A 20667-nucleotide genomic window follows, 5' to 3' on the forward strand; every position below is an offset into this window, starting at 1 on the left:
TTACATATTGCTATATACTGTACATTGCTACTGCAATGGAATTGCTATTTATTAGAAAATACTTGTCTTGTAATTTAGAAGTGTAAATACTGGCAGTTTGTACATTGTAAGTATCATTTATACAGTTTAAGTACGTATTAGACAAACACTACCAATTAAACAGCTCAGATTACATAGACACAACAGCCATTTTCATTGTTTAAACCTTGGTTAAGTGATCTGATGTCACATTATTTAGCGAGTATGGATATATTATGGATATCTTGCTATCTGACAAATTCATTTATAAAAATTGTAGGCAGATATTCTTACCTGACACACTCTGTATACACCAAAGTCCCCTTTTACCCAAAAATATGAGAAGTGCCCATAACCTGTTTGAAACAGATATGCAGCAACCAGAACTCGAATGTGCATGTACACAGGCAAAAACTGTTGAGAGAAATAAAGTACCTTTTATAAATGTCCACATAAATATTTTTGGCTTTCCTTCCCCTCCCCTCTTTTATGCTATTTCTGCATCACAGAAAATCAGATTTAACTTTTAAGAAAAGGAACACTATAGTACATTGCCCCATTTCTTACTAAGCTCTTTTGGTGTCCTAACCTCTGATGTTAAAATCAATCTTTTCAATTTATTGCTCTACACTTGCCACATTCTATTACTAGTTATGAGAGACTTAAGAAGCACTCTTTGGAAGCTCACCTTCAACAGTTTCAAGTCGCTAGCAATTAAAAATAAATTAATGCAATATTCTACACAGAGGAAACACTTTTTTACTGGTCAAGTAATGTACAGAATGATTTTATCAATTAAATCTACAGTTAGAGAGAAAAACTAACTCTGCTAATACCATGTTTAAAACTACAGAAACAACAGCATTATTTATTCATTCTATTCAGTTCTAATGCCCATTTACACTTTCTTTTGAAATAACATACACAAAATGCATTCCCCCTAAAAGCAAAAGAAATTCAAATCACTTACAGTGCTTGCTCCAGAGATATGATAAATCAAAATAACAAGTTGCATCCAGCCCTTCCATTCATCAGTCTGTTCTCTATTTAACACTTTAGTCTAATGTAAAACAAAACAAGAGTGTTGCTATTCCAAAAAGAACAAGGAACTTCTATAAAATGAGGAGAAAAAATTCAAACAATAAACCAATTTATGGGTAAATGGGTCTCAATTGCAAAAGTCTTGTCTACTAGGCACAAATTTAACATGATTTAAATTCTTTTCCAGCTGAGCTCTGATCAATTCCAGTTTGAAAGAGCGAAAATTACTAAAGTGGTGACAATCCATGTGGCTTCAAAAAGCCTTTGCATCTAATTATATGCAAACATTATACCATATTTTTTGCAGGCGAGTTATACTGACTTCAAAAAATTAACCTTGAATACTTAGAAATGGGTTATTTTACATACAACTTAGGAAACAATGTTTTAAGTGGGATGTCAATGTGATCATTACCTCTTTGGTATTTTCAGTATAAAATACCCCCAAAACCAAGATATAGACGATTGGTATGAAGAAAGATGAATGTGTGTAAAATTTATTTTCCTTCATGAAAAGATTTGCTCTGTCACACAGATAAAAATAGGTCATGATTAGACCAAGTTTGCAAAAGCAGTGTAATAGCATCTCTAAGGTAGAAACATTAGGTGTGCTGATGGCAGGTTTCTTCTCCTCTCCGCTTTCCAAATCAGTGCATGTTTTGTTCTTCCGATAATTATTCCGATGAATTAAGCTGATAATTAAATATCCAAAAATGGACAAAGTAAAGAAACAGAAAGCTATCTTCTGTATCAGAGTAAGAGGAGGCTGAGGCTGGCAGCAGGAGCCATCAATGGGCTTCATTATTTTATTGCAGTAGACATTCATAAGAATCATTGCATTCTGTAAAAGAAACAGTTTTAGCAATTAATTTCTAATAAAAAAGTTAACATTTTCATCAAAAGAAATTTTCTTCTGCATCATGTGCTGACAGACATGCAATTCTCCCTTATCATTACAAAAATAAAATCTTCCAGTTCCACAATACACCAAGTTGCATTCAACAGTCCAGTCAAAACACTTCTTCCAAACAAAAAATACTTAAACTTCCAGAGGTAAGCAAAAATGGCTAATCTTGGAAGAGGAGGGCTCCCTCTACTAGTAGAAGGTCTGTAAATGAAAAACAGATCACAAACTTGGGTTCTAAAGGGGCACAGTAATGTAAATCTCTAAAACATGACGGTGATACTGAAACATGTGGTAAGATGACATTTAGTTCATCCAGTACTTTAAAGCAACTTAAACCTGCAAAGAAATTGAACCAAAAGTGACATAATGGGAGAGCTCTTTCACAAAAAGGGCAGGCTGAAAAGCTCAGAGAGGCTCACTGCATGCATATACATGTTGGCTAGTAAAAGAGAAGGAATAAAGTTAGAGGCACTCCATGCAGCCAGGGAGATCTATACTGTATGTTTGTTATCTTCTTCATGCTCCTTACCAAAGCAAATTTTCTGGACACATAGGGGGAAATTTAAGAAATACTTCTCAGCACTGCTTTACAAGTCATTACCACCTTAAATCATTCATACACATGAAAGCATGAAGTTTGCACTCAGGATCTGAAAGATCTAGTGGATTAACAGCCATTTTAAAATGGTTATGCACTAATGTGTTTGCTATTATGTTTTTTAAAATCCCTATAAAAGCGACTGGATTCCCACCCACTGGAATTTTCTGAACAAAATTCCCTGATGAATGCAGTCCTCATTACATCCATACTGATTGCAGTTGCAGAACATTCATTTCAGATCTTGTTTTACTATTAATACTTTTAATGTTGACCAGTGATAAAAACACTTACTGTATCTCTGCTTGATTCAGGGAGATGCAGGCCATCTGCAGACTTCATGATAGTTTCTTGTGCTATCAATTTTGATACACTGAACACTTTAACTTTAGCTTTGGAATTTCGAGAGCTGCTGTTCAGAATACGAACAGCTGCTTCATTATAAGCATCTATTTTCGCATTAGTGATCATCTTCCGACTTTCACTCAGCATATCTTCATAAACAGGATCTGAATTTCGAAGGACGAAGAATGAACACATTAACCTTGTACTTATCAATTAGTTTCCTTAGCTCAAGTTGCACAGGCTACTTTCATTTCAGAGCTGTTTATCGCAAAATGTTCTTATCACCATTCCCTATTAATGCATATGGAGTTGTAGGTTAGAAAGCTCTGGCCAGACATGAGTGCTTGCTTTAACTTCTCTGAATCCAGGAAAAACAGATAATGCTAAACTGCAGAGCTGCTTATGCTTTCTCTCAGCAATGGAATCACCCAAGAAAAGACTCCAAAGGAAAAAGGGCAGAAGACAGGCAACAGAATAGACACATTTAAAAAACCCACCAACTTTCTCAAACCCTCTTTTCTTCTGTGGAAAAAAAAAAAACAAAACAGCTCTTCACTTCTCATAGGCCATAAATATTTTCCACTTGCTTCTGTTGATTCCAGTTTAACTTATGGGAGAATCTCAGTTTTACAGGAAAAAAAATCAACTTAATTGCCTACAGGCTTCAGAAATCATGTAAAGCTTAAAAAAAAGTGATATGGGGTCAGCTACAGGTCTTTAAGTTCCTGTGAAAAGCTCCTGCTGTGACACACTCTGTGAGATGCAGATTTATTTACTTTAGGTACATCATGCCTATGTTTGGATAATCAATGTCTTGACAACTCTGTACAGACTGCTTATCCTCCTACTTGGGCCATTAAAGAGCTTGGAGATTATGTAAATGGGCTAGGTCCTTAACAGTACCATGGTGGGACAATCTGACAGCTAACTGCTTCTGGTATAAAAAAAACATGGTTTTGAAAGGAATGGGAGACTAATTTCTTGATTCAGATTTACCTCTAGAACCATCTTTGATAGGAGCTTGGATGTGTGTGTAAGGGTACAGCTGGGTATATTGCTAACAGGGCTCAAAATCTGCCTATGTTTCTAACTAAGGTGATGACAATCTAAAATAGTAAGTCCTGTGGCAGAGAAACCAGGAGAACATTCTACCTATGAGCTCATGTTTCAGGGAAATATTTTAGTTTTATTGAAGAAAAGCAAAACAGTCTAAGCTTGGTGATATAATAAAAATCTCACTAACTCATTGTGAGCCATGATTTCTTGTCAGAGCGTAGAGAAACAAGTTTCATTCTAAAGATTTAAATTCTTAATATTTTCAACAGTGTATCCATTCTAGACACAGAGGGTGCACTTGTTGTTGAACAAGAGGTTGCTCTTCTATTATTAATATAATCTGAAAATTCAACTGAACAGAACTACAGGAATACTGCTGTTGCATGCATATGTGTTCTTGACTCCCAGGAGGTATGTATGGAGCACAGCACAGGGAGAATAGACCTTCCATGTTGAGTCTGAGAGTAAGCTAGCAAAGAATTAAGAGTTCATAAGGCAGAAGTTTTTCCTGCTAGAGCTTTGAAATCTCTATCAGTAGAAGCAGCTATTTAGGTACCAGCTTAGTTATGATTGCAAGAAAGGATAGACTGAAGCTCAACCAACATCTTTTTCAATCTGCAAGTAAACAGTATGGATTAAGTTTTCAATATCCTACAGCATAATGATTCAACAGACAGTGAGGTTAAAAATTGTTACCTACTGTTCATTACTTTACCTTGTAAGACCCAGTAAACATCACTACTTATTGCTAATTTTTCCAAAAGAGGTGCAATTGAAGTGATATTGATTTTATATTGTGCAAGGGCTTCGTTGCTGCCATTGTGAATCTTGATAGACCACTGGAGAAAAACAGAAATAAATTCAGAACATGTATGTCTGAGGACTCTCAATTAATTGATTCCCTTGTTCCATTTGTAGCTAACTTTATTATTTCTATATAGCTAGATTTCTTCAGTTTTCTATTCAAAAGTGTTAAAAATTCTTTTGGACCAAGCAGCTGTCCAGACAGACAATTTCATTCAACCACACCATCCAAATAAAGAGTATTTAACATTCAACTTATGTGTATATTTGACTTTTCATAAATTAAATGACACAAGATGTTTTAATTCGAAGTCTCCTGGTTTGCTATTGAAAAATCTTGGCCAGTTCAATCAATTCCCCTCTAGACTGACTACAGCAAGAGATGCATGCAAACAAAACTTGATGGTGGTATCAAGTTCCATCTGTTTTGCAGATATCCACAAAGGGGAAAAAAAAACCCAAAAAACTGAACAAGAGCCATTTTAATTTCTGGTTTAATCTTCTATAGGAAACCCCTGGGAGAATGCTATAGCCACTCAAGAATTGCTCCTAACTTTTGAAAATTATTTCCCCCACTGTATGAAAAATGGAGGCAGCTTTCTTTTAAAGTGTTACTGTATCTCAACTGACTTAGTAAAAACTAAAAAAAGCAAAACCATTACAATTAGCCTAAATGTAGCAAACTCTATTTATCTCTAAATAGCCACATAAAAAATTCATTGTAAGACAAGTGCATGATTAATGCATTTCCTGAAAATATTATTCAATATAAATTAATACTTCATGAAACCAAATAACATACAGCTGCTCTGAGAACTCACACTGGAAAAAAAGCAGCAGTTTCTCCCAGCAGCTAAATACTTAATTTGAAACACCAACAGTATTTAACAGACAGTTAAAGCAGCACATTCCATACAACATGAAGTCAGGAATTAAGAAGCAGAGCACAGTAGTGACATTCTCAGAGAAGCTCCTTCTCCCAAAATAAGCAAGCAACTGACTTTTTCATGAGCTGGAGCTCCTTCAGCTTATAAGACTTTACTTCTATTTATAAACTGTTATGTAGTTGACATCTTAAGACAGACATGCCCAGGCCAAAGTAGCATGACCAACCCAACAGCTAAGTTAAAAGATATATAGGTAAATTTTAAAATGCAACAAAGTCCAAGAGCACATACCAGTTTAACCTAGTAGCAGGTTACCACACCAGTGTTAGCTATGATGAGGTTGCTGATATATCTGATTTTTGAAGCTTTGGTTCTTTTGGAAGTCCCTTAAAATAGAGGATGTTTATCTTTGTTCATCTCTAGATAATCATATTAAATGCTTTGTAAAAATATACTAGTGTTAAAAACAGCAGGGCCTCCCCTGCATATTGTTAGTTTCTATCTCCTGCTGTCCACAAAAGGCAACAAGCTATGGCTAATATATACATACGAGTAAAGGGAATTATTTAGCTAAGTGTACTGTAGTTTTGCAACCTGACCTTCTGCATGCCAGAACATTATCCATATATTATGGCATTTTCTATATGGAATACAATGACTAATCCTAATAATAAATGCTACAGTCTCAGACTGAGAAACTATATCCTAGGCTTACTACAATTCCTAAAGCTCAAATATTTATGTGGACCCTACGGAGGAAGGGAACTTAGGGGTTCACCTAAAGGAAAAGGAGAATTTTTTACATCTCAGGAAATGTGTGGAGTGCTACATAGAGACATGACCGCCTCTTAAAATTGAGGGAGTTCATCTATAGATGGGCATGCCCAAAAGTTTCCAGATTGGTGAAGTGCCTCAACTGTCTCTAAAACAAACTGTGTTTCAAGGACTTTGTTTTAAATGCAATACATTTCCCCACCTTTAAATTTCAGCTCCTTTGAAAATAAATTAGCTAATTCTTTCCAAATGCCAATTCCCAAGTATTTGGAAGTAAGGGACATTAAATGTGGAAATAATGAGATTTGATTGATTTGACTTTGTTATTAGAACAGACTAATTAAGGGGGCTTGCTGAATTCCATCCCTGGAAGTTTTAAAGAATTGGTTGACTCTTGCCAAGTGCAACACAGGTAGAAATGTCCTGCCTGGTGGTAAACTGATGGGTTAGGACACCTGGTATTTGGCTGCCCTGCTTTCTGTGATGCTGCAATGCATATCAGTGGTGGAATCTTCCAGTACAACAAGATTCCAGAATTCCAACCTCTTTAGTTGCTAAATTAGCCACGTAAAATTATGATTTTTACCCATATATATATATACATATATATAAAAGAAATACGTGTGGTGAAAGACACCATCCCAAACTGGGCCATGCTCAAAAGTAGAATTTTGTGACTGAAAAAGGTGTATTAAAAATACACTTCAGTTAGTAAGCAAATACTTTATTTAACTTTTAAGATTAATAATCTGCTTTTAACTAAACCCACTTTATTAGCTAGGTTAAAGCAAGTTAATGCTTATTAACCAGTATTGCTGACAAAAAGCAAGTATTGTACATTACACAGGTATAATAAAGCATACCTGATATTTTAGAACTTTTTGTAACAGCAAATTCACTGAGAATAGATATTTTACTCTAAACTGTGTTTAACAACTTGATCGTGTAGCCAGCTTGAGAACATTAAAGTTATCCTACAAGAACTTCCTTCTTCACTAAAATCCCCTATATATGTATAACTTACCGTGGCAGCTCCTACTACAATTATATGAGGTTTTGCCACAGAACCCTATGGAACAAACAAACAAACAAAAAAGGAATTAGTTTTAAAATATTATTAAATTATATTTATTATTAAGACTCATATCTTCATTAACTGTGACTCACCTGCCCATCAGCTAATGGCTACAAAAGAGTAGATTGCAGATCTATGCAGAGAATCTACACCTGATATATGCAAGAGACCTTAATTTTCACATAATAGAATCTACAAAAGCATGAAGTATCAAAAAGCACCTATAATCCTGATCAATTTAGCAGCATAACTTCTCTTTAAAAGCTATTTAAACATCCTCTTCTAAGGTCAAATAAACTGTAGATCATGTTATTGAACTTTTTACCTCAGTCTCAGCATTGTCAAACCTCTGAGCTACTGCACTGACCATTGTCACCCCAGAGGTGCGTGACAGCTCTGTGTAGGACAAGGGCCAGTGTACTCAAACAAAAGAGCACAAGGAAACAAATAGTCCTCAGTACCAATTTTATCCAAGCACAGCAAGGAAAACCAGCAGCTCTCAATTTTTGTAGAAACCATAGAAAAAGAAAACCAAATGATAACTTCAGCTATCCTGATGGAAAGTGTTGTGCAAGAATGATCAACAGGATATCAAAATAATCACAGTGAGCTACTACTAAATAACTCCAGGCTATTAAAAGGTCAACAATGGAAGAAACAAGAAAAAATTAGTCGGCAATCTGTAAATGTATTACTTGTCAGCAGAGTTACGCACAGAATAATATGACAGCCTGCACCATAACTGAAACACCTGAATTAATTGTATGTTAATTGAGGAAGATATTGAAAACAAGTAAAATCAAAGAATTCTTGACTTTGCAAATTACCTTTGCCCTTCACTCTGAAATGCTCAAATATACAAAATATATACAAAATCATAGAATCATAGTATATCTCCAGTTGGAATGGACCCATAAGGATTAAAATATTTGTTCACATTAAAGTGGAGTCATTGCAGCCACAGAGGAAGTAAAATGCCAAACCAGACTGAAATTCTTTTAGCTCTTAATAGGATTAATTAACCTGCCCCTATGAAGTAGAGTTTTTCGAGTTTGCTTAGGGGTCTTTTAACGTCCAAGTGATAACATCCTCAGAAGATCAGAGATACCCAGAAACATGTACAGCAGTAAACATCCCTTTTTCACCACTTTAAAGTCAAATTATACATCTCTTAAAACAAACCTCAGTCCAAGATTTGATACGTTGCCTCATAGAGCCATTAACTTCTGGGTACCACAGAAAATCCTGTAAACAAAAGGCAGTGTTACTCTGCAAGCTTAAAAGACAATCAGTAGACCAAAACCAAAAAATGCAAAAAAACCAAACTAATTGCCATCAATTCAACTGTAAATGAAAAACATTTGGCTCAGAGTCTTATAGTTAGCATGAACAGCTTGATACCTTACTCCAGCATGGAAAACAGAAAGCAAAGAAAAAAAGAGCAGAAGAAGCCAACAAATCCACAAAACTCTTCCCTCATAAAAAACAAATTTTTATTTGTAGTTCAGGAGTTGGAATTTCACAAAGAAGGTATTTCTTTAATGTCTGACAAATGACAGACATTTGGTTTGGGTTTCTACTGCAATCAGGTATAAATCCATATAACTATATATATAACTTATTAGAACTTGCTTTTTGCTCAGTTTTCCACATCCTTACTAGCAGATTTTCTTTGTTTCATAGCTTAAAATAATTGATAGCATGAAATCATAATTTTCAAACAAAATCAAAACCTAACAATTCTTTTAGATTGCTGGAGCACTGCTAAGCTTTCATCTAGAAGGACATATAGACTAGTGCTTTCATATCCCCCAGGGAAAGCCATGACTTCCTAGCATTTAGTTACTCCTCAGGACAGCACTATTGAATAGCCTAAAAATACATGTTGAAGGGAAATGGCAGGGGCTACACATGCAGAAACTGTTGTGAGGAAACTTTGTAACAGAGTGCTAAAACACTATCAGCAGAGAGGAAATCTCTATCTTCCACTCCTCTGGATTGCTACATTTTGGTAGTTCACTTGAGTACTGTCAATTCGTTATTTGGCTGTGGAACCTGTGAGCAATCATGCAATCCTCTACAGTGGTTGAAAGACAGAAGAGTTACTCTGATGAATAAAAAGGGCAGAATTAAACTCTCCACTTGTTCCCAGTAATCTTCTCTTCTGATGGTCAAGTATTTTCCACATTTGGATTATTGGGTCACAGCCAGTCTGAATATGGAAATTTAGCTACCATGCCAATAATGTCAAAGAGCAGCACTGCACCAAAACAAGGAAGTGGCAGACTGGGAATACATTAACTATCAGACATCTCCCAAAAGCCCAGAACTGCCATCTCAAATCTTGGTGGTTAGAGTTTTGAAGATGTGACTCTGTCAGGCTAGCCCAATGCAAATCACACTGAAAAACCCCTTCCTCCTGGCCTTGTGTTCTGTCCCATCTTTTCTAGCATTCTGATAACTACAGGATGAACCACATCAGAGGTGACTGAAAAGGAATCCTACAAAGTAACTTTTTGGCTGAATTGACTCCTGAAACAACCCACTCCACAGCTTACCTGCGCTAGTTACAGCACAAACACAGGAACACACTGTGAGGCCCAACAGAGTAGGTCAGCACATGCTTAAATTGCTATGGGCTTACCACCCCAAAATGTTATTCTGTACCCTAAATCTTTTCCATGCACACAAACAAGTACTGAAAACCCACATTCAGACAACTCGGCAAACACACTGCTGCTTTGGTTTTGGTGAATAGAGAATGAGTTTTCTTCAGGGCATAAATAAATACATGACTAGCACAATGCCAGCACTGCTGACAGCTGTCATGGGAAGCAAAGAAAACTATTGAGGACAGCATCTCTGTTGCCAGGGCAGAGGAGAACAGAGTCCTTCAGAAAAACTAAACTCAAGTACTTTCTTTTTTAAAATATCCACATTATAATCAACATTGTGCTTATTTCTGCATGCAAAAACAGTGGAAGGAATACTTGTCGGGCTAGCATAGAAAACTCAATGGAAATGAAAAATTACCAATCCAAAGAGACTCAGATATATATTTTTACAGCATGAAAAGAACAAACTTCCTGGCAAAGGGTATGCTTGGAAAGGCCAAATTGTAAGATCTGACAAAAATTATACACAGTTCCAGAGCTTATGCCCAAAACTAAGCCACAGTACAAGTACTCCATGCCAAATTCTCTTAAAATATAGTACATTAAGATGTACTGTGAAACATTTATAAAGAATGTCAATTGTCTTAACTTTCTTTTAACTTTCAGCTCTGACAGCATTTTCAATCATATTGTATGAAATAATAACATGATTATGTTTTGCAATTTAACACTAGATAAAAACTTACCACTTTAATTGAAGCAGATTTATCTTCAAACGGGATATTTCCATGCTGTCAAAAAACCCCAAAACAGTAAAAACAAAGTAAGAAAAACTTCCAGAATGAAAACAAAATATTTACATACCTATGCTAACTTGCAATATTTATCTTCAGCAGAAAGGATTTTTCTTGTATAAACTTGTCAGCGTACTCACGCAAAATATTTATGTTGCTCTCTTGATAAAAAAAGCTACTAAAATAAACTGTTATTTTTCCTGGAAGCAATCTAGCCAACAAAGTCTGAAATGCTTTCTGCTCACTCTGTTACAAAGGTATCAAATGCTGTCCTAAACTTAGCCTTTCAGCATAAGAAAAACTTATGACTTTTCCTCTTTCTTTTCTTTTCTTATACTGCCTTATTCCAGCCTTTTCATCTGCCCATCTCCTTTACACAAAACAACCAACACAGTTTTAATTAAAGAATAAAAGAAAATAATCTCAGGCAGAAATAAAATCTAGAATCTATTATTACATTTTCTGAGTGAAAATTTTAAAAAATCAGAAAGGAAAGAATCAGATATGCATATACAATGCTCCTTTAAAATTATAAAATACAGTATTCATTTTGGTACTGGTCCATAACAACAAGTGTACTTCTCTTTTTCAAACTGAGATCTTGATTTCAATAACACTTGACAAAAAATACTCTCAAAATCCATTACAGCACTCATCATCACACCAATATTTTTGGGCAGCATGAGTGACCTAACCAATTAACTAAGAAAACCAGAGTTCTTAGATCAATCAAACATATTTTTTTTGACAAGTGGAAGTGATTGCATGCTGTATGCTGGACAAGCTGCCAGCTTGCACTTTTAAGTGACAGAAGTACTAAATTGACAAATCTGATGTACTGTTGAAAGATGTCTCTTCCATCACATATGTACATACATCTATGAAGACATGTGCTAACAAGTATCATAGAACAAAAGAAATCAGCATTCTGTTCAACAAACGATACACCTAAATCCTTTCTTCCTCCTTCCACCTGGCTGCAGTTTACATACTTCACATTATAAAATTCAGACAGCTCTTCATCAGGGATCAAAAAGAAGATGAGACCTGAGGATATTTTTAGTTTAAGTTTCAAGTTAAACCTGGAAATCTGTCATTGCCCCAAGGATTTTTATTAACAGATTAGATCAGCAATTTACCTGACATTTTAAATGACAAATTAGAAGGCATGAATTACTACTATTTAAAAAAACACAAAGGAGCAATCATTTTCTCATCAAGGAACCAAATACAAAACACAAATTGCTATGGGACAAGTCAGTTTAATTAATTTATTCCAAGGCTGCTGCAAGCTTTCTCTTGAACTTCCAGTTCTTTTCTCAGATTTGCAATTATCACATGTGCACCCAGACAATTATTTTGGTCTTATCTTGTTCTTCTTCAAAATACCTTTCTGTGCTTTTCCTTTCACATGGATAGGCCAGCAATATATAATTTGCTTTTTTAAAGTTCAGACAAGATTTATGAGGTAAATTTGGAATAAAGAAACAAGCTATCTCACCTTAATTCCCTCTTCTTTGACTTGAGGATTTATCAGTTTTATGAATGAATAGAACAGCTGTCGAATTCTAGAATCTCCTATAAACACAACATGTTTGTCTATGAGGCAATTTTTTGCTTCACTGTAAAACAAAACAGCAACATTACAGAAAATACATACCTTAGAAAGAAGTATTCTCAAAATCTACAGAGCTATATAGATAACTCTAAACGTTATATACAGCTCTAAGGCATGATTATTTTTTTTTAAACATGCTGAATTAATAAACAGTATATTGCAATTTACACAGAATTGAAAATGAACTCTCCTGCTAATGTGATTAGGGAAACAACTAAGCAGGTTTTTCTATGTGTGCTACAAATACAGTTGCTTCAAAATGATAATATACAGCATAACTAAAAAAAAAAAAATAGTTCTCTTACTAGGAAGTGAAAAAAGTAATAGGTAATTTTATTTGGGATATTTTTACTTGCAATTTGACACATAAGGTCAGCAATCTGAGACATATGCAGCCTCATGTGGCTCTCCATAACTTGTGCCAGTACCTCCATCACCAACATTTATTTGTATTTTTATACAGAAATACAACTAGGGTAAACACTGTAGAAACACAGATAAAGTACTTGGAAAAGACTTCTTTCTCATAAATGGTGTATACTTTTGAAAGCCTAGAGAATCAGATATGACGTGAACAATAGATGACACTATTACTACAATTACAGCAATTACTACAGCTGCAGTCAAACAACAATGACTCTTCTTTCCAGATAAACAGAAGACATGAGTTTTCTTACCTATTTTTATACTTATGCATCATACAACTGTGAGGTTGCCATACTTTTTCTCCAAGAAATCTCCCACTGGACAGAAGATACTCACATGTATCACCACCTTTGAAATGTTATATTAAGATTAGAATTCAGACACATGAAATGTAAAACACAGCCCTGTTGCTATTATAAAAAATAATCTGACATCTGAAAAAACAGAAATTGAAATAATAAACAGCAGCAAACAAATTTAACTGATTGTAAATACATCTTGCACAAGTTTCTGCAAGTTGCCTTCTCACTCATTATACAATACTGTTGAGTAAATCCCACCCCATCCACAAAATATTAATGATCCCACCTCTGCTGTCAGAAAGATGTTGCGACTTAGAATGGCATTTCCTTTAAGAGATACCAATCCACTCTACTATCTACTAACCCAAATACACTAATATGAAATTAAAGAATACAACTGTTGAATAAAGTAATCTACACAGAATCACCATGCACAGCATCTTGTATAGAACACAAAACTCATCACAAGGTTTGCAAGACAGTCTGTTGTGTCTCCTTAAGACATACAGCCATGTGGTCACCTTAGAACAGGTGATATGGGTTAATACACAAAAAATAAACCCCACACATTTACATATCAATTTTCTAATCATTCAGAATTACACTTATCTCTTCTAGTCAATAAGCTTTATGCTAATTAAGATTAATCACTTTTGCAGGTGCTGATGTTCCAGGTCATGTTAAATTTCAAATATCTCAGTTACAAAATCAGTGATTGTTATCTTCCCAACTCCATGTCAGATTCTGCTGCTTTATAATTGAACACAACTGAACCCATTCACTGCAAGAGAAGTTGCCCTCCAACATTTTTGTCATACTTGGCATTTCTGAGCACTGATAAACAGGGAAATGGTTGTGAATGAAATGGTAGGAACTTGTTCTAGCTTGGGCAGAAACAATGTACCACTGCCCCTACCTAATACTTTCTGTGAAACCTCTTTCAGTTCATTAAATTCAACTCATACCTTGGTTTACAAGCAACACAATTTCTCTGATTCTAAAACTTGCAAACTCATGCAAGCTATAATTTCAAGTAAATTGCAAAAAAAAAATGAAACTGTCAGGAATAATAAAAAACCTATCTAATCAAAAGCAACATGATTTTGATAATGAGGTGGTTTAGAGTTATTACTGATATGAAGTCCTTCACTTTGCAGATATATGAAAATTATGTAAGAGTGAACTTTGTAAAAGAATATCCACCACTAATCAAGCTCACTCTGACATCCATTAACTTGCTGAGAAAGATGTGTAAGAAAATCAGGACATTTATTCATAGTCAGACCAATGGTCAGTCTAGCCTAGTATTCCATTTTCAACAGGGGTGGAAAGCAGATGCTCAGAGATAAATAAGAAGAGGGCAAATAAACATTATTTTCTTCTCTGATATTCTCCCAACTATGTTCATTCCAAGGATTTACTGAAATGGACATGCAGTCTTCAAGTTCTTCTTCTAGAATTTTCTATATCCAGAGTTCATGCTTGAAGAATCATCTGCCTTTATCTGAAATACAGTTTCTACTAGATTTACCTGGGGTACTCCCTGGTTCTTCAATGGGACAAGGCAGTTTGGACTTACATCTGTCATGGTTTGTAGACCACTATCACTTCTTTCTCAATCAAGTTTTCAAGACTGGATGATGTCCTCACATAGAGGTCATGACCCAAACTCAGTACCTCTGCACTCCATGGCACTCCCTCCACAATAACTGCCCATAAATAGATCAACCCTTCATCCTACAGTACCTTCACTGAAGTAACATTCCCAACATCACACACTTTATACATTGCAAACATAGAGACAACAATGCATGTCAAGAGTCATGCCTTCTCTCCCAACTCCAGGTACTGATTATCTTACTACCGCCCTGAGCAATATTAGAAAGCTCCTGAAATGCATTCAAGCTATTACTGAAGTTTGATATCTTCCTTTAAACATAATTGCAGAAAATAAGGGGAGAAGATGAAGCAGGGGAATAAAACAAAACTGAAACAGCAGCCAAGAAAGTAAAGAGGAGGTTACAAACCAGACAGTAAAACCTCCAGAAAAGCTCAGCTCTGGATTTAGCAGGTGAAATAGCAGCCAAAGAACTATCTATGTTCATTTTAATACACCACAACTTCTTAACCATCAATGAGATCTTAAAATAAAAAAAACAAACAACAAAAAACCCAACCAAAAAAACCAACCCAAAACACAAGAAAAAGAATTCCAAGTGCCATTGTATACACAAAACACAGACCATTCTTTGTAAACTCTTTCTTTGTGTAAATTATCCTACCAACACATTAACTTTCATGCTCACTTAGATACACATTATAGTTGTACAAAGTGTATAATTTTTCTGAATTTTTAATGTTCATTATTCTAATTTATCATTCCTCAAAATCATTGTAATTTCATTTAAATGGTGAAATCTCAAAGTCTTCATTCAGCAGCAGAGCAGACTACAATTCACAAAGCTTTCTCTAAAATACATACTCTCAAAGAGCTGGAAATTCAATTGTTCTCTATTATTCAAAGTAAAAAATGTAGTTTTAAACAGTCTAATATTATTGATTTTAAGAATGCAAAATTTTAAGTGAATTCTTATTTCCAAAATGATTAGGACTGTATCTTTGAAATACAGCAACTGAAAAACATAAAGCATTAACTTCACTGGATAGTATGCAAATATTCAACCCACTTAACTCTTCCCAAATTAAAGACAGACAGTACCTTCTCTTTATTCACATTCTTTTGTAAAAAAATGCAGGTGACCCCTAAATACAACAGTCTTCCTGAACATAAACCTGACCTTCCACAACCGCAGTTCAACATTTTTTCAAACAAGCAAATTTTATACAAGCAAGTTTGACTGGAAGTATACTGGGCTGCTCCTATCTGTAATATGTACTTGCATGGCTGTGGCCAAAATTAGCTAAAATCTTTACATGTAATGACAACCAGACAGAAAAGTATAAAAGGGGAAGTATAAAAGCACAACAAACACAGCAATCACTTATGTGACACGGCCTAGCTTTCACAGCCTGGCAACTTTGAACCTGTTTGCAGCCCTACCTCATACACCCTCTGGAAATCAGGATAAGCCTTTTTGGGATATTTTGATATAAAAATCTTGGTGTAAAATGTCTTGTGTGTAAAAGAAAGAGCTTTCTTGTGATCATTTAAAACGTATTGCCTTATTTGTCAGTTGATACTTTTTGTGTTATGGCACAGCAAAAATCAATTCACTTTTCCTCAATAATTCCTAACATTTGAGAACATTAAGAAGTTACCAGGTTTCTGTTCAGGCTACAGAATTTAGTATATTATTTCTCATAGAAAAGCTGTTTTATTCTTCTGCCATTTGTGTTGCTCTTTTGTACACACTTTCCAAGTTCTATTATACCACTACTAAGAGTGGGTAACCAACACCTGTGAGAATAAGTGAGGTGCCAGTGAACTTTAGCTGTGCACTATTAGTGAAAACCTCTGGTTTTTTCATTACTTGTCAAAAGTATTGTGGCATTTGCTGAATTTCAACTGTTTGATATCAATAGAAGTTTGCAGAATGATCTCTTCAATTAAAGCACCTCTGCTTTTACCTATCCTAAATGTTCATCTGCTGAAAATTTTCCACCTGCCTTTTCTGAACTTCTCTTTTGAACATTTTATGTTCACAGAAGCCCAAATTAGTAAGTCTGTTTTTATTATGACTCCATGTCCTCCTACCTTAAAAACACTTATGGGAAAACCTTTCTCTTACCCTTTAACTGCTTCAAGACACTAAAAGCCTTAGGTGAAAAACTTGAAAGGTTTGTAACAATTCATAGTGACTATATAAATTTACATAAAGGCTAGCAGATTATCACCATTTTGCAATGAGACTCAACCCCCTCATTAACTCTCACAGTATATACTGAAACTATGAATATTTTATTTTCCTTACAACCTGCTTGATATGTCAGTCCCCATTTGCTTAGTCTTGCAATCCCTTTTTAAAAATTTGCCACCCTCCTTCGTCTAGTTTTATGGCTCTTTTGTGCCTTAAGGAACACTGCACAACAGGCAAGCTCAATTATGTCACGCTTGATACATGCTAGAATTCAGTAAATACTTCCAAGTCTTCCAATTTAATACTAGTCAGTTTATCAGACTTACCGACATGCCAGCTAGAGGGAATTTAAACATAAAGATCCCTACCCCTTTTTCCATTTCCACAATGAACTGCCTCGCTCAGCCTTGTCTCCCATGAATGCTGGCAGCCAAGCGCTAGAACACGACACCGCGGTCATCTCCCTACAGATCAACTTTTTCATTTACCCACAAAAACATACCACATTTTTCAGCGTGACACAGAAACAAGTAAATATATCCTTCAGCGACTGCATTTGCATGTAGGGATCATGCCAAGTTTCTCCGCTTCAGGGCCAAAACAGCCCTAGCGAGGAGGAACGAGCAGAGCAGCCGGCGCCCCGTGTCCGAGGTGCGCAGCCGGTCACGCCGCAGCGACACAAGCTCGCTCGGTGCCCGGAGCCCGTCCGCGGCCACCGACACACGTGAAGCCAAACAGCTCCTTACTGCGCTTCACCCACCAGCGCAGCCGGCCTCGTGATGTCTGAGGCGATGGTTCAACGAGTGAAACGATATATACCAGATCTCGTACCAATTAAGCCTTTAACCACTAATTGCTAGGTAATTAGCCATTAATCATGCCGTACGGAAACAAGTGACAGGGAACATGTCACCCTCTACCCCTGCCGCTTCACCTGCCGCAGGCCGGGCCCCGGAGCTGCGGCGAGCTCTCAGAGAAACGCCGCACAGCCCCAGCCCCGCCGGCCGCGCTCGCCGCCCTCACTCCGCGGGGCCTCGCCCGACCGGCCGGGCCTGCGGCGACCCCCGGCCGGGCCCGCGGGGCCCCGGGGCCGCGTCCCCGCTGTCCCCCGGGGTCGCGTCCCTCGGCGGTCAGCCAGCCGCCGCCCCGCGCCGCCCGGACCGCCGCGGCTGCCCCGGGCGGAGGGACCCTCCGCCCTCCCCGCACGGCCGCGGTGCCCGAGCTCCGCCGCGGCTCCGCCTCCCCTGCCCGGCAGCAGCGGCCCCCCGCGGAGCGCCCGCGGCCGCCCCCTCACCTCGGTAGCGGCGGGAGGCGGTGTGGCAGGCGGTGAGGAGCAGGACGGCGCCCAGCGCCAGCGCCTTGGCGCTCCTCACGCTGAAGTAGTAGTTGATCTCTCGCTTGCCCCCGGTGTAGGCCAGCGCCGCCATCTTGGCTCCTCCATGACAACGGCGTGCGATGGGGCGGGCGGGCGCGGCGGGGCAGCACTGGGTCCCCGCCGGCGGCCAACGCGGACCCCGCCGCTGCCGCCGCCGCCGTCCTCGCCGCCGGGGCCGGGAGCAGCCCCACGCCCCGCGGCACACGGGGCGGAGCCGGCGCCCCTCTCGAGGTGCCGCCGCTTCCCCTCGGCCGCCAGCGGGCGGCCCCAGCGTTCGCTCCCCGCCCCGCGGCGCCGCGGGAATGCGGCGGCTCCGGAGGAATCAAGGGGATCCCGCCGCGCTCGGCCCGAGCCCCGCAGCTGAGGGGGCGGCCAGGCGGAGACCCCTGGGGACTGTGCTCCGTGAATGAGGAACTGGGCGAGGGTCTCTGCCGCCCGCGGTCCGTACCGGGGACTGGACAGTGAGGGCTTCCTTCCAAATAATGCGATTTTTAAACACTTGTCACTTCTGGTGAGAAGGAAATGGTCATTCAGGCTGGGAGACGCTCACTCCCTCTGAACGCGGGTAACTGTACAAGCAAGCTGACACACAGAATCACAGAATCTTAGGTTGGAAAAGACCTCTGGGGTCATCGAGTCCAGCCTGTGACCGAACACCACCATACCAGCTGGACCATGGCACTGAATTTACTTTCCTCAACACCTCCAGGGATGGTGACTCCACCACCTCCCGGGCAGCCTATAATCCCCTCTTCTCTGAAGATATTCTTCCCACTGTTCAACCTAAATCAACTGTGGTGCATCTTAAGACTGTTGCCTCTCTCCTATGGCTATTTGTCTGGGAGAAGAGGCCGACTTCCATAGATTTACCTGGGTTTGGTGGATGCATGCAGTGATTACTGAAATCAAACCTTGCTAAGATTTACGAAGGGAAACTCTGCTCCTCCACAAGCAGCTGCCTGCGTTGGGCAGGAAATCTGGGCTCTGAATCCAGTCCCTCCTCAGTGGTGGGGCTGGGAAGCTGCCACCAAACCTGGCAGGCCTGGAGCACGCCAGGCTGTCACAGGAAAGACATTTACACAAAATAAAGTAACCATATATGACCATATAAACAAATATAAAACTTAGGAAATGTGTGCAGTATGTAGTCACATAATGTAATGTATGTACAAAATTTGAGTTAAGTATTATTCTGATGTGTGCCGTTACTATATATTCAACATATATCCCATTTATATCCAACCAATGCCAACATATAGTCTATACTTCTTTTCTAGTCAAGTCTGTCTGTTGATTCATTCATTTTTTCAGTATTCTTTATAAATAATAAAAACACTTGACTATTTTAAAATGCTCAGGTTTATTCTCTCAGGGCAAGAGGGAGAAAAATGGTACCAAGTATACGGACGGATAGTTACTTGGTTATATTTTTCCAGAAAAACTCTGACAAAACCAAACTAAAACAATGACAACAACAAAAATCCAGACAAACCAACGCCCCAGTTCTGGTTGTAGTAAGGATTCTTTTACTCCATAAATGAAAAATTCTCATTGATGCATTATTTTTTTCTCATGCCTCATTCAAAAAGCCAGGAATTTTCACAGTGTGCTTACTGTGAAAAAGCTTTATTGTTAAAGTCTGTTTAAATTGTTGAAATATTCATGTTAGTGCTTATTCCTGTTAGTTTCTAAAGTGCAAAATGCAACTTAAACACTTTTAAACGTATTCTCTAGTTAGAATATTTTGTAGCTTTTTGCACTGTTGCTCATTAATTCTTTACAGTCTTATGAAATATATCTTTCATGCAGTCATTGAGGACGACTGATACACTTCTTCATCTGTTTATATAACATTTGTTCATGAACAAGTGAGACTTTTTATCCAACCAAAACATATTTACTTTAGCCTGTCTCATTCTGTAATGTAAATATGTCCAGTTTGAGGGCTATGTGGCAAGTCTGCAAGGTCCATTTATGATCATGAGTGCAGCTCCTCAAAACTTACCCAACTTACTGCTGATACTATTAATGCAGAAAGCATGGGATTCTGCCAGAGCTCCTGGGGTGTTGACTCAACTTCTCAGTTAGGGTGGCTATAATGCTTAAGCAGGGAAATTTAATTTATTATTTTATTCTCAAAATCAAAAAGTTAATTCAAGTTTCCACAACAAGGTTGTCTCACAGGAGAATTTCTGGGATCTTCAACTAAATCAT

General features: G+C 37.9%; 1 protein-coding gene across 3 annotated transcripts in view; it reads right to left on the minus strand.

Moving 5' to 3' along the window:
• Window positions 1–18613, minus strand: part of CASD1 (CAS1 domain sialic acid O acetyltransferase 1) — a 29527-nt gene extending 10914 nt beyond the window's left edge. Inside the window, exons 1-11 of one of the 3 annotated variants that reach the window (XM_021538393.2) lie at window positions 18373–18613; window positions 13210–13306; window positions 12416–12536; window positions 10867–10911; window positions 8688–8750; window positions 7455–7499; window positions 4681–4804; window positions 2859–3073; window positions 1475–1900; window positions 989–1078; window positions 313–432 (exon numbers count right to left, since the gene is read on the minus strand). In XM_021538393.2, coding sequence (XP_021394068.1) covers window positions 313–432; window positions 989–1078; window positions 1475–1900; window positions 2859–3073; window positions 4681–4804; window positions 7455–7499; window positions 8688–8750; window positions 10867–10911; window positions 12416–12536; window positions 13210–13306; window positions 18373–18505 — 1479 coding nt within the window. In that variant the 5' untranslated portion in view covers window positions 18506–18613. Of the gene's footprint in view, window positions 1–312; window positions 433–988; window positions 1079–1474; window positions 1901–2858; window positions 3074–4680; window positions 4805–7454; window positions 7500–8687; window positions 8751–10866; window positions 10912–12415; window positions 12537–13209; window positions 13307–17446; window positions 17972–18012; window positions 18123–18372 lie in introns of those variants that run through there. The other 2 variants (XM_031503835.2, XM_077787949.1) reach the window with 2 other exon arrangements.
• Between the last annotated feature and the right edge of the window lie 2054 nt (window positions 18614–20667).

This window comes from Lonchura striata, chromosome 1 (genome assembly GCF_046129695.1).
Source record: "Lonchura striata isolate bLonStr1 chromosome 1, bLonStr1.mat, whole genome shotgun sequence".
NCBI lineage: Eukaryota > Metazoa > Chordata > Aves > Passeriformes > Estrildidae > Lonchura > Lonchura striata.